At 47.4% G+C, this 14,806-nt stretch overlaps 2 protein-coding genes across 2 annotated transcripts; both read right to left on the bottom strand.

Annotated features, from left to right (window-relative positions):
• Nucleotides 1-1,406: 1,406 nt before the first annotated feature.
• LOC147958574 (uncharacterized) lies at nt 1,407-8,537 on the bottom strand. Its single transcript, XM_087532199.1, has 3 exons — nt 8,526-8,537; nt 8,059-8,118; nt 1,407-1,943 (listed from the first exon to the last, which is right to left on the bottom strand). Exons 1-3 carry the CDS (start codon nt 8,535-8,537, stop codon nt 1,407-1,409), a joined length of 609 nt encoding a protein of 202 aa, XP_087388325.1.
• Nucleotides 8,538-9,359: 822 nt separating this feature from the next.
• Nucleotides 9,360-9,952, bottom strand: LOC147958573 (uncharacterized). The gene is made up of 2 exons (XM_087532197.1): nt 9,938-9,952; nt 9,360-9,896 (listed from the first exon to the last, which is right to left on the bottom strand). Exons 1-2 carry the CDS (start codon nt 9,950-9,952, stop codon nt 9,360-9,362), a joined length of 552 nt encoding a protein of 183 aa, XP_087388323.1.
• Between the last annotated feature and the right edge of the window lie 4,854 nt (nt 9,953-14,806).

The following is a 14,806-nucleotide window of genomic DNA, read 5'->3' as shown; positions in this document are numbered from 1 at the left end:
ACCAGAGGACATTAAGTGAAGTGGCCTGTATGCTAAAGGCAAGGAAATGCCACCTTCTTTTCTTCTTCGAGCAGTTGATGAACTGGCCTGTATGCTGCAGCTACACACAGGTTCTGCAGAAAATGCACCAAAAGAGTTACACATAGGTGAAGTAAGTGGAAAGCAACATTTAATCTCGACTTCTTTTCTTTTGGTAGTGAAATTCAATCTGAATTTTGTAAGCACAGAAAATGCACCAATACTGAACATTTATTCCCACCTCCACCACCATCTTGTCAGTTTCGACAGTGTGTGTATGGAGTAGTTTTGACGGCAGTATAGTTGTGCGTCATGTAAACATTATGAGAATGATTAAGGGTTGAGCAATCAGATTATAATTATGACCAGAACAGAGGAACAAATATCATGGTTAGTTTTATGTAAAAAAATCAGAAATGGATTTACTCACTTGAAGTTACTATAGTTACTCACTTGAACTTACTGTAGTAGTGGCCAAAATTCAGAAAAGTTACTAAACAGCAGAAGTAGTGGCCAAAATTCAAAGTACTAAAAATATTTTACACTAAATATACAGTGTTATCCATGTTCTGTATCCAGGACATTTGAAGTATTCAGAGAAGGATAATGCAAACTAAAAAGTGTTACACAAACTGAAAACTGATCCATGTTCTGTATCCAGGACACTAATTTTTGACATTTGAAGCTACATTTCAATTGTTATGCCTCTGTCAATTATTGTATTATTCAGAATATTTAAATTATTCAGAGATCCATGTTCTATATCTAGGATAATGCAAACTGAAAAGTGTTAAAAATACCATGTGTTTTTGGGGTCAAAATCTACATGTAAAACTGAAAAGTGAAAATAAAAATGGAGATGATCTAAAGGAGAAAATAAAAATGGAGATGATTCAATAATAGTAGTGTCATGGTGTGCTACAGATTCATGCATAATTTAGAAGAATACACTATCATCAAAGGTCAGCGCAGCACATTCATGCTAATTTGAGAAAGAATTATCAGCACATTCAGGCACATTCGGGCACATGGCAGCACATTCATGTTTCTGTGCCTTTTCTCAGTTTCAGCAGAATTTTATTTTTATTGTTTTTGCGGAAAGTTTCAATACAACTTGACTGAATGAAAGAACTGGAACATCTATCCGAACTATGCAAAATTCAAGTGACAATTTCAAAGGGAAACCCACTGTCTTAGCCTGTGGCGAGATTAGTAGAACTTGACTGAATTTGACCGAATGAAAGAACATGACTGAATGAAAGAACTTGACTGAATGAAAGAATTGGTTCACCATGCGCTGCAGCATGTGCTCGCCCCCAACATTAATAAGACCAGAATCGTTCTGAGTGCAACGGAAGCAAACCACGAAGTTGCTGGACAAAACAATCTCAAACCAAATGAAGGCTCACAAGGGAGGAGAGGACCTCCATCATGTTGTTCTGCTTCTTGAGGAGGGAGGTGATGAGGGGCCAGAGGAGTAGGGACTCGAGGAGCATGCCCAGGGCGCCTTGGTGGCGAACGGAATCCCCTTCCTCTTCCTTCGCGGACTGGCGCAGGACCGAGCCGGCGATCGACGTGTACACCCACGCGCACCCGAGGTCGCGCCGGCGCAACGCGAGGCACTGCTGCTTGCCCCATGCCTCCTCCAGTGTCGGGGGCAATGAGGAGGACATGTCGTTGCCGCGTGCAAGCAGGAGACGCAGCGGGAGGAGGAAGAAACGATTTTGGGTGTGAAAGGGGGAAGATTTGGGAGGCAGGCAAGGGGGGCAGGGGAGCTGCGTGAGGCAGGAGGGAGCGACGGAGGAGGACACGCGGGAGAGCAGCACGACGAAGCTGAGCAGGGGAGCTCCGGCGCGGGAGACCAGGGAAGCAGCACGGCGAATCTGAGCAGGGGAGCTCCGGCGTCCATGCGTCCGTGCATGCCACTGTTGAGCGACAACATGCAGCGACCGAAGGCAGGACTAACCAAATTCTCGTGCATGCCCAATCAACGCCCTGCCGCGATGCATGCAGTGGCCGTTCTGGTGCATCAAGGACGGCATGCAGATTGTTCCACACTTGATAAGAGGAAAAATGGAAAGGTAGAACGCGGCAGTAGAGGAAGAGAACGCTGGTTAACGAGGCTAGGAGGGGATTGAGCAGGAAGTTAATGCTCCATGCCTAAAGGTTTTGGGAAAACCTGATTTTGGGCCGAACGAATTTTTTTCTGTCATACATATGACACTTCTATGACGATAATTGTGACAAAACCCGGTATCATCATAGATGTGGTGGGCTCCTACTTCTATGACAAAAACTCATGACAGAAAATGGGCTTTTCGTCCTGGGCGGGCCGGAGATGCAGCTGCATGACATTCTTTGGGCTATCCATGACAGAAAAAACCGTGGTAGAAGCGAGGGGGCGAAAAATTTCAGGGAGTTCCCGGTTACGGTGGGAGGTCGGGGGCCGAGTGATGCGCGTTTCTCTCGTACACGTACGCGCATGTGTGCGAGGCGTTGGCTCTAACTGAACCTGAGCGAGGCGTTGGGCTCTAACTGAACCCGAGCGATTGCACTGTAGGCTACGGGTTACTGAACCCGAGCGATCGATCGATGGCTGTTAACTGAACCCGATCGAGCGATTCCTTCGCTACTGCTGCTAAATGAAGCCGATCGATTGGATGAACAGTGAGCGTTGCCGGGGGGGGGGGGTTGGATGAACAATGAGCGGTGGCGTTGCCTCTGGATGAACAGGACCCCGTGGTGTGGTTGAGGGCTGGATGAATAGTAGACGGTGGAGGGGTGCCCGTGGAGGGGTGGTTGAACAGGACCTCGTGGTGTGGAGGGCTGGATGAACAGTAGACGGTGGAGGGATGCCCGTGGAGGGGTGGTTGAACAGTAGCCGATGGAGTAGCGCGCGGTGGAGGCTGGATGAACAGGACCCCGTGGAGCCTGGAGGAGGTCGATGGTGGAGATGAACAGTATCCCGTGGAGTCCCGTTTTGCGGTACGCCACACCCCTCCCAATCAACAGGACCCCCGTTTCGACCGTAGGAGGTCCGTTTCCTCCGTTTTGCGGTACGCCACACCCCTCCCGATCAACAGACCCCCGTTTCGACCATAGGAGGTCCGTTTCCTCCGTTGTGCGGTATGCCAAGCCTCGTTTCCATCACCTGTTCCGTCCAAGCCCTCCCGATGAACACGACCATGCATTCAGTTCCGACCCAGCCGGTTGGCTCACACGCGTTCCGTTGCCTCCCGATGAACACGACGCATTCCGTTGCCTCCCCATGAACACGACGCATTCCGTTGCCTCCCCATGAACACAACGACGACACTGTTTCTCCGTTCCGACCCAGCCATGTACACGAGCCCTGGCTGTACGTATGCGTGAGTAGGTGTTCGAGACCCCGCCCATATGTACACATACGTGGCCGTATTTTCTTTCTTGCACCCTGGCCGCTGTACGTACGTGTACATGCTACGTGCGTGCCTCTACTACGACACGTACGCGCCTCTACTACGACACGTGCGCGCCTCTACATCTGCTAGTATATATATGTATGTACACGTTTGCGACCAGAATGACAACGCTACGTACGCTTCGACCAGGTGGGTCCCGATTGTCAGGCTCTTCCTTGCCTGCGAAGATGTAGCTGGTGGGTCCCAGCAGTCAGGGGGGCGAATGGTTTTTTTTGCCTGGACGCACTTCCTTGCGTGCGAAGATGTAGCTGGTGGGTCCCAGCAGTCAGGGGGGAATGGTTTTTTCGCGAAATACAGTGGCCCGTCCGGTGGGTCCCAACTGTCAGGTGGAGGAATCATTATTTTCCGCGTAATAAGGAGGCACTTCCTTGCTGCGGCCGTGGACCCAGCTGTCAGCCTCTCCATGTACAGTCCATGTCCGATGGAAGTCATTCCTTGACCACGTTGACCACGTCGCGCCGAGAGCACCGGGGCGTGGACGATGGCGAGGCCTAGGAAGGGGACGATGGGGAGCCGGGGAAGATGCGGCAGTGGAAGCTCGCGCGGAGAGGAGTACGAGGGTTCACTGGTTTGGCTGCGGTGTGAGGCTGCCGTCGCCGCAGGGCCTGGCCAATGGTGGGAATAGTAGGGGGTGGTGAGGCCTCCGCGGCAGCATAGTCGGCCACGGGAGGTAGGAGCATGCGGCACGACCGGCGCTGCTTTGGGAGGCTGGAGCAAGAAGACCAGAGGTTGAAGAAGCACTACGGCCGTTGGATGGACATCGTACGGTCACTGGGGCTAGAATCGTTCATATTGACTAAAGTTGACAAAGGCCCCCGTCCCAGTCAAGTTAGTAGGCCCACAAGTCAGCCTCCCACCATGGTGGGTCCCAGCTAGCAGGGGGAGTATTCATTTTTTTGTGCGTAATAAGGAGACACTTCCGGTGGGTCCGAACTGACAGCGGGGGGAACATTTTTTTTCGTGAAATACGCTGGCCCGTCCGGTGGATCCCAGCAGTTAGGGGGAAACATTTTTTCGCGAAATAAGGTGGCCCGTCCGGTGGGTCCCTGCTGTCAGGTGGAGGAATAATTATTTTGCGCGTAATAAGGAGGCACTTCCTTGCAGCCGCCTGGACCCAGCTGTCAGCCTCTCCACGTATAGTACTCTTTCGATGGAAGTCGGTCGTTGACCACGTTGACCATGCAGCGTCGAGAGCACCAGGGTGGTGGTCTGGATGACGGCGAGGCCTAGGAAGGGGACGACGCAGAGCCAAGGAAGATGCAGCAGTGGAAGCCCACGTGGAGAGGAGTACGAGGGTTCACTGGTTCGGTTGCGGTGTGAGGCTGCCATCGCCGCAGAATAACAGGGAGTGTGGGTGAGTAGAGGGATGGCCTGGCCAGCGGTGGGAGTAGTACGGGGCGGTGAGGCCTCCGCGACATCACAGCCGACCACAGGAGGCAGGAGCACGCGACACGACCGACGCTGCTTTGGGTGGCTGGAGCAAGAAGACTAGAGGTTGAAGAAGCACTATGGCCGTTGGATGGACATCGTACAATCACTGCAGCTAGAATCGTTTATCTTGACTAAGTTGACAAAGCCCTTGCTATGCGTCAACTTAGTAGGCCCACAGCTCGGATTTGGCAGAGAACATATAGCCCATTTGCGATTTGTAAGAATGTACAACCCATTTTTTAATTCTAACGGAATTTCCTACAGCCCATTTACAGTTTGTTAAAAGTACAGCCCAACTTCTAGCTAGGACAATGATTAATAATTTCAAACAACCGCTCAAAATAGAATTCAAAAAAAATTCCCACATTTTGATGGGATCCGTAATATTTTTATCTGAAATTTCTAGTCAGGTCAAATATAATTTCAAAATAAAGTTGTATTACGTTAAAATCCAACGAAATATTGCGCGCGCAACAAGTAATGAAATTAAAATTTTCAAATTCCAAAAATAATATATTTTTCAAACTAATTACGTGTTTGGTGCATAGTAACTGTCCAGTTATTATAATTACATCCCATTTATTATTTCTTAAAGTCCATTTTCTTGTTAAGCCTAATGCATACCTCCTAGGAAAGTTTGCAGCCCAGCGGGACGGAGAATAACAAGTTGACCCGGATATTGTGTACAACCGTCAGCCCAGTTGCATTGCTGATGTTGAAAAAAGGCCTGTGTAGTACAGTACAACCTAACATGGTTACTCAGCCCACATTCAGCGACGCCGGAAAGGCCCAAACAAGGCTTCTGTACAACTTTTTGAAGTCACTGAGCTCAATTAATAACTTAAGAAAAAAGTTAGATTACAGTGGAACCTAATTAAAAGCTGTCACAAGCAAATAAATAATTCAACGGGTCCCACTTGTGTGTGTGCGTGTGTGTGTGTGCGTGTGTGTGTGCGTGTGTGTGTGTGTGTGTGAGAGAGAGAGAGAGAGAGATACCCATCGGTCGATGCTCGTAAATACATCTTTCAGCCATATGCATTGCTGGTGCTCAGTAAAAACTTATATAGTTGACACAATCATATAGAACATCATAGCACACTGAACTTGCATACAAAAATTTCACGCAGGCGGCACAATCAGGATGGAAGCAGTGGATCGCTACGGGAAGGGCTATGTTGAAACCAATGAAGTCGTACATAACGGTTCATCGTCTTTATCAATGACGGGGAAATATCTTGAATGTTGTGCAAAAAAACAGACAAACAACACAATAAGTTCTGCTAGCACATTAAGTTGACGTACAGCCCTTTCTAAAAAAAGTTCAGGTACAAAATTAGAACATGTCACAATCAAATGTACTGGCATACAAGTGCTTCACACCCATGCTCGGATTTAACTAGTACTCCCTCCGTCCAGGAAAAGCTGTCCACAGGGCAGTGTATTTGTTTTTTTGCAAAAAATCCCACAGAGTTTTAAATACGTCACAAAGAAGTCCATCTCCTTCCTTCCTCCTCCCCCGTCGCCCACGCTTTGCAGCCATCACCGGCTACCCACCTGCGCCACCGCCCGCCTGGATCTACGCCGCGACCAACACCAGAACCGTGGCCCAGCCCGCGACCAACAACAGCGCCGCCGCCTGCTTGCACCTGTGCCGCGGCTTACCACCTGCACCGCCCGCCGTGAAGGCGACCTACGCCGGCGCCCTCCTCGAGCTACGCCGCCGGCCCCGTTGAAGGTCGCCACCCACGTTCGCCCACCTTCGCCGCCAACCTGTGCCTCCGATTTCGTTTGCTTCGGCCGCCGGCACCGTGGACAATTTCGGCCACTCCCGCCTCTCATGCTGCTACTGGTGGACGACGCCGGCGCCGTGGACCTCTGATGCTGCTTTTTCCTTTCCCACTGCCTCGCCTCTGCTGCCACTCCCGCCTGTGCTGGTGAGTTTGCCCCGCCCGCCTCTGCTACTGTTGCTGTTCAATTTGTTGTTGTGAGTCTGAATTTGCTGTTCTTAGTACAGGCGGAGAAAATTCAGTCAGGGGATACAAAGCTAGAGAAATAATCCAGGACAAAGGCTGTACACTGCTGCTAAATGATGAACAGATTATAGTGAAAATTTAGTTTGATGCCATCAAATTCATTGAGTAATACTCTTGGCATTGTTGGAGATCTGGTAGTTTTTGGAAGTTTTTCTTGCTACAGTTAACTGAAAATGTTCACTGTTCCAATACTGTAGAGAAACTACAGTGCCTGTAATTCAGTTATGACTCCTTTACTAAAACTGTAGTGTTTGCTAAAACTGAGATGTAAACTAAAGGAGTTTGTGATTTGCAGAAGCTGTAGCATACTCCAACAAGTGATAAATGCACTCAAAAGTTCACTGAGAAAATGCAGAGGCTGCTCAATTGTTACTGAAAGTTTTCTGGAGTGATAAATGCACACAAAAGAAGTTCAGTTAACTGTTACTGTTGCTGTATGAATTCCAACCAGGTCAATTTGTTGTCAATTACTCTGTAATACTCAACCAGGTTTATGCAAAATGAAGATCAACCATGTTTATTTGGATTTATTGGAATCATTTGAATTTATTTGCTTTATTTGGATTTATACACCATTTGTCCAATTGCAAACATACTTAAAGTTTCCAATTGTCCAATTTCAGTCATTCATTCTACAGAGAGCTAAGCATAGCCATGACTCTTCCCTAAATATTCCTGTAGAATCAATTCAAGCAGCACAAAACTGAAAACTGAATACTGCCACAACCCCTTAACTAAGAGTTGATAAAAACATGTCCCTAAAATTGGAATTATTTGAATTAGCTAGGTTTATTCTTCTTCATATACAGAAAAAGATGAATATTGTTCGTCTACTAGTTACTTCAAATTTAGAACTGAATAAACACTTGTCATCTTCAGTAAACACTTGTAAATCTAGAGTGGTTTTAAACATAGAATGCACCAAGTACTAATACCTTTGCCAGGCTACACACCATCTACTTGGAGTAGACAGCAAGATTCACAAAGACATGCACGCTTCAATAGACTTGTGAATGCTAGCAAAATGATAAGTAAAAACTTGGATGTTCTCAGAAATATAGCACCAGAGGACATTAAGTGAAGTGGCCTGTATGCTAAAGGCAAGGAAATGCCACCTTCTTTTCTTCTTCGAGCAGTTGATGAACTGGCCTGTATGCTGCAGCTACACACAGGTTCTGCAGAAAATGCACCAAAAGAGTTACACATAGGTGAAGTAAGTGGAAAGCAACATTTAATCTCGACTTCTTTTCTTTTGGTAGTGAAATTCAATCTGAATTTTGTAAGCACAGAAAATGCACCAATACTGAACATTTATTCCCACCTCCACCACCATCTTGTCAGTTTCGACAGTGTGTGTATGGAGTAGTTTTGACGGCAGTATAATTAATTATGACCAGAACAGAGGAACAAATATCATGGTTAGTTTTATGTAAAAAAATCAGAAATGGATTTACTCACTTGAAGTTACTATAGTTACTCACTTGAACTTACTGTAGTAGTGGCCAAAATTCAGAAAAGTTACTAAACAGCAGAAGTAGTGGCCAAAATTCAAAGTACTAAAAATATTTTACACTAAATATACAGTGTTATCCATGGTCTGTATCCAGGACATTTGAAGTATTCAGAGAAGGATAATGCAAACTAAAAAGTGTTACACAGACTGAAAACTGATCCATGTTCTGTATCCAGGACACTAATTTTTGACATTTGAAGCTACATTTCAATTGTTATGCCTCTGTCAATTATTGTATTATTCAGAATATTTAAATTATTCATAGATCCATGTTCTATATCTAGGATAATGCAAACTGAAAAGTGTTAAAAATACCATGTGTTTTTGGGGTCAAAATCTAGATGTAAAACTTAAAAGTGAAAATAAAAATGGAGATGATCTAAAGGAGAAAATAAAAATGGAGATGATTCAATAATAGTAGTGTCATGGTGTGCTACAGATTCATGCATAATTTAGAAGAATACACTATCATCAATGGTCAGCGCAGCACATTCACGCTAATTTGAGAAAGAATTATCAGCACATTCAGGCACATTCGGGCACATGGCAGCACATTCATGTTTCTGTGCCTTTTCTCAGTTTCAGCAGAATTTGATTTTTATTGTTTTTGCGGAAAGTTTCAGTACAACTTGACTGAATGAAAGAACTGGAACATCTATCCGAACTATACAAAATTCAAGTGACAATTTCAAAGGGACACCCACTGTCTTAGCCTGTGGCGGGATTAGTAGAACTTGACTGAATTTGACTGAATGAAAGAACATGACTGAATGAAAGAACTTGACTGAATGAAAGAATTGGTTCACCGTGCGCTGCAGCATGTGCTCGCCCCCAACATTAATAAGACCAGAATCGTGCTGAGTGCAACGGAAGCAAACCACGAAGTTGCTGGACAAAACAATCTCAAACCAAATGAAGGCTCACAAGGGAGGAGAGGACCTCCATCATGTTGTTCTGCTTCTTGAGGAGGGAGGTGATGAGGGGCCAGAGGAGCAGGGACTCGAGGAGCATGCCCAGGGCGCCTTGGTGGCGAACGGAATCCCCTTCCTCTTCCTTCGCGGACTGGCGCAGGACCGAGCCGGCGATCGACGCGTACACCCACGCGCACCCGAGGTCGCGCCGGCGCAACGCGAGGCACTGCTGCTTGCCCCATGCCTCCTCCAGTGTCGGGGGCAATGAGGAGGACATGTCGTTGCCGCGTGCAAGCAGGAGACGCAGCGGGAGGAGGAAGAAACGATTTTGGGTGTGGAAGGGGGAAGATTTGGGAGGCAGGCAAGGGGGGCAGGGGAGCTGCGTGAGGCAGGAGGGAGCGACGGAGGAGGACACGCGGGAGAGCAGCACGACGAAGCTAAGCAGGGGAGCTCCGGCGCGGGAGAGCAGGGAAGCAGCACGGCGAATCTGAGCAGGGGAGCTCCGGCGTCCATGCGTCCGTGCATGCCACTGTTGAGCGACAGCATGCAGCGACCGAAGGCAGGACTAACCAAATTCTCGTGCATGCCCAATCAACGCCCTGCCGCGATGGATGCAGTGGTCGTTCTGGTGCATCAAGGACGGCATGCAGATCGTTCCACACTTGATAAGAGGAAAAATGGAAAGGTAGAACGCGGCAGTAGAGGAAGAGAACGCTGGCTAACGAGGCTGGGAGGGGATTGAGCAGGAGGTTAATGCTCCATGCCTAAAGGTTTTGGGAAAACCTGATTTTCATAAGGTGACTTATACTCACCTAAACGGAGGGAGTATTCCTTAACCAGAGAATGTTGTGTCTCCCACTCACGCGCTCAAAAAAAACTACGACACATTTTTTTATCTGTTTGCATGCATAGGTCCCACCTATCAAGGAGGATGGGCACTTACACGAACAGGTACGACTCATCAGTCTACCCGCATAGCCTTTTCGTTTAGTCTACTTAGCCGTCTAATCAACTGCCTGCACGCCACTTCTCCCATTTACTTCTGCATCGGGAACTGATTCTCCTCGGCTTCTTCACCTCCCCTTCGTCTTCATTTGCATCCAAACCCCACTGCGTTCACATTGTTTTAACCTCTTTAAATAATCATCTACTTCTTCAGTTAGACTAGTCATCTAATCCTAATTCTCCAAACCATAGCCCTCTGTTCCAGCGGTTCCAAATGGCGGAAGAGATCAAGATGCAGGTTTTTAGCGTCCAACATGTCCTTGTCGAAGGCTTGATGCGCATAGTTGCCACCGTCACCATCCACCCAAGGGTTGTTCGGCAGTGGATCAAAAATGTATCCAACTCCCTCGAAAAGGTAGAGACAAGGGTCATTGGTCTCGACGTAGAGTACACGGAGCGTGCCCCTGGGAAGATCCAGCGCGCCGCCATCCTTCAGCTGTGCCACGAAGATGATGTTTTGGTGTACCACATCATACACTTGCCCTCCATACCACGTGATCTTCACGATTTCTTGTCTCGGGAGGACATATACTTCTGTGGGGCAGCCATCGAAGGGGACAAACAGAAGCTGGAGTCGTACAACCTTGATTTGAAAAGCATCGCTAACCTACAAACCAGAATCAAATTCCTGTAGAAGATTGTGATAAATAGACACCATCCCTATTCAACGTAGCAAATTTTGTGCTCGGTACAAATCTTCAGAAGGGTGACGAGACGGTGGCATTAAGGTCGTCTGGATGGGAGAATTATCCCTTAATGTACGAGCGGATAAAATATGCTGCCCTCGATGCCCGTGTGAGTTTAGAGATAACTGCAAGGTCCAAAGAGCTTGTTGCGAAGCCGTCTCCCACAGAGAATGAGAACAAGAAGAAGAAGAAGAAGAAGAAGATGAAGAAGAAAAGGCTGCACCAGTAGGAGGGCATTATGGATGGATGAACTATTTCCTCTCTTGTAAAAAAATTATTCCCTCTCGGTTTATATTCATATAGATGGACTATTTCGATGGTGTGCATGTCTTTGGAACAGAGTAGTAGCGTGGGTCTGCTTGACTATAAGGAACTATTTATCCGCATATATAGCTTTCTCTACTACTCCTTCCAGTGATCGGTATGCAGTGCATGTGTCCGTAGACATGACAGCTTGTGTGCATGACATGTGGGCCACCTAAAATGCGGCGAGCATCAAGTTTCTACCACAGCCACCCGTGATTCCCACGACGCCGCTCGAAGCCATGAAACCACACGTCCCCCGACCTGCGGCTCACCCCTCTTGGCCCCACTGCCCCTCTGCCTATGAGAGCATTACATGTGGACCAGTCACCTATCGGGTCCACATGTTATTGACTCAAAGGTAGGTGTAATAAGGCGCTGAAGCTCAGTCCCGACGGCCCTGAGAGGGAAATGTAACTCCTGCGCCAGGGCTTGTGGTGCTCCCGCAGCACGAACTCGTGCCAAACTCGAGATTTGTTTCTTTACTATACATGCACGCAACGATTTAATGGACATTGTAATCTCAACATGTGATGGGGAGATCTAAATTTGAATTTGAAACTTATAAAACGAAAAGATTCAAAACAAATAAACTGGGAGAGAGGGAGTATATCGTAGGATGTGTCCCATACAAAATAAGTCCCCTGGTTTGTCACCGCGAAGATGCGGTTAGAAAGGAGCACAGCGTCTTCCTACTCGTACGGCAACAAATCGGCCGCAGACAGCATGGTCCGCCTTTGACCGCCATGTGCAAGGTTCATGCTATCTTATTCAATATCACCATGGTTCCATCGTACCAATTCATGTGGTGGCCCGTTGCATGGCTGATCCCAATGTTCGACAAAGGTTCTACGGGAATGGTGTCACCGTTGTAAATGTTGTGCAAATTGATGTTGGTACCCTCCCGTACATATGCAAGCCAATCTCCACTCGCACCGAGCCTAACTTGTGATACAGTGGGTAGGGGAGAATTAGGAAATGGACACGGAAGTAGTCTTTAGAATGCATTTACTACGTGATCAAACTCATCTTACCTGCTCATCGGAGGAAATCCGAGTGCCCCTCAATGTCGGCATCTCAAGGGGCGTCAACTTGCAACTACGGCCACGCCGCGCTGGAGAGACCCCCAAGGAAACATCCTCGTGCGTTCCACGGAACATCAAGATGCATTTGTATGATTAGTTTATCTTGTGAGAGAAAAGGATGAATGAGGGAAGGCCTCTAGAGATAGAGATGGACACTACTACTACCAATGTGCTGGCCCGTGCGTTGCAATGGATCCAAAGTAGTAGAATAATACTTGTTCACGCGCTTGAAATATAAACACTCTAGTTTTGATATACATGTGTCAGCAGACATGACAGCTTGTCCATGGAAGTTGAACCACGGCGACCATCACGTTTCTTATTTCTACCACTGCCACACCCACACGCGATTCCCACGATGCCGCTCCAACCCATGGCACGATGTCCCCCGACGTGGACATGGATCCTCTGACGTGGCTATCACTGCCTTGCCCTGTCTTTCCTTCGCTAACAAGTGGGACCCATGCTTATGGGTCCCACATGTCAGGGACAGAATGGTAGGATTGTTCGCGTCAAGGGATCCTCATCCCCCCGACGTGCCCCTCATCCATCTCGGCCCCACCGCTCGTCTGCCTTTGTGTGAATGACGTGCGGGCCAGCTGAACTACGGCGACCATCAACTTTCTACCACAGACACACCTGATTGGACGCGGTTTTCCTGCTCCGCTGCTGTGCTCCGATCCGTACTCCCGCACCATCGAATTTTCATCCAGCGGCTGTGACACATCTCGTCCCGGGAATCAATCCTCAGCTGGAGTACTTATGTACTCCCTCCGGTCCTTTTTACTCTGCACATTGGATTTGCCGAAAGTCAAACTTTGCTAAGTTTGACCAAATTTATATTATAAATTATTAGCATCTATAATATCTAATAAATATAATATGAAAATATATTCCAAGATGAATCTAATGATATTGGTGTTGTTATGTGAATGTCTATAATTTTTTATATAAACCTGGTCAAAGTTGGATGAGATTGACTTCGGACAAACCTAATATGCAGAGTACAAAGGACCGGAGGGAGTACTACAGGTAGTACCCGCCGGTGTGCCCATCTACACCTTGTAACGCCCCGGCGCCCAGCTGTGGCACCCTTGCCACGGCCACGCCACCACTGGCCGGTTCATCTCGAATGAGTGAGTCACGAACCACGCCACCACCATGAGAATGACATGTGGGCCAGCCGCATTTAAGGTCCGCATGTCATTGACTCATAGGCCGGGCACTAAGCCACTAAAGTTTGGCCCCGTGGCCCCGAGAGGGAAATGTAACTCCTGCGGCAGGCCTTGTGGTGCTCCCGCAGTACGAGCTTGTGCCAAAACTGGAATTTGTTTCTTACTACTACCAACTAGTACTAGTAAGGTACATGTGCATTCCACGCATGAGATTCTGGTGGTTTGTGTATTATGCTTCTACATGTGGAGCTTTCTAGATTCTAACATGTGGCAAAATCTGGTGGAATGTAAGGTTAGGCAAGTTTGATTAACTTAGGTGAGTGTTTGGTTCAAGCCACACCTTAGGCAAGCCACACTAAGTCCCCACATGACATACACACAAAAAATGTGGCAAGATTCCCTTAGGCTTGCCAACTTGTTTTTCTCATTTTGAAGAACTAATAACTTTGCCTAAGCTTAGTTGTGGCAAAGTTAGTCTTGAATTAAGTTCAACCATGGAGTCTTCTAGATTATAAATGTGGCAGAATCTGGTGGATGATATCCAACGGCCAGTAGTGCTCGGATTTGCCATCTTTGTACCGTCGAATTGGCTTCATCCAACGACCAACTTTCAAAGTTTTTCACACTATATAGGGGGTATAGATATAGATGTGCCGGTCCGTTGCAATGGATCCAAAGTATATATATCTATTTAGTGGAGTGCACTCTAAACACATTATCTATTTATTTTTCTCTAACCTTCCGTAGCCATGCAACCAAGCCACATAAGCTTCATGGGTGCCCCCCACATCATATTATTCAAACTACGTTGATTGAAAAAAGATAAATCACCCAAAACATGATCTTCCCGTGTTTTGTTCCTACGATGTTGTGTCGTGCACGTACCTACTAGTTGTATAGTGGTAGTACTAGTAATATAGTATTAGGAGTACAAACTTGGTACTAGTAGGAGTAGTACTACTACGGAATGCTCCTACTCTATCAATGAGCCCCGTCTGACACCAAATTTCTTGGCTTCTGTGCTACAGCTAGATCTTCCCCTCGTTTCTATTTTCCAACCCGGCGGCGGGCGGGGTGTCGGTTTGCTCAACGGCGGTCCCACATGAAAGTGCAAATGCTAGACAACACGCCTTCCCTAAGCTATGTGTCGTGCCGGACGGGCCGTGTTGTACTCCCAATTCCCGG

This window comes from Triticum urartu, chromosome 7A, assembly GCF_056163025.1.
Source record: "Triticum urartu cultivar PI428250 chromosome 7A, HENAU_Tu73, whole genome shotgun sequence".
NCBI classification, from domain to species: domain Eukaryota; kingdom Viridiplantae; phylum Streptophyta; class Magnoliopsida; order Poales; family Poaceae; genus Triticum; species Triticum urartu.
The sequence above is the reverse complement of the archived record's forward strand: the minus strand, read 5'-3'. Positions and strand labels throughout refer to the sequence as shown.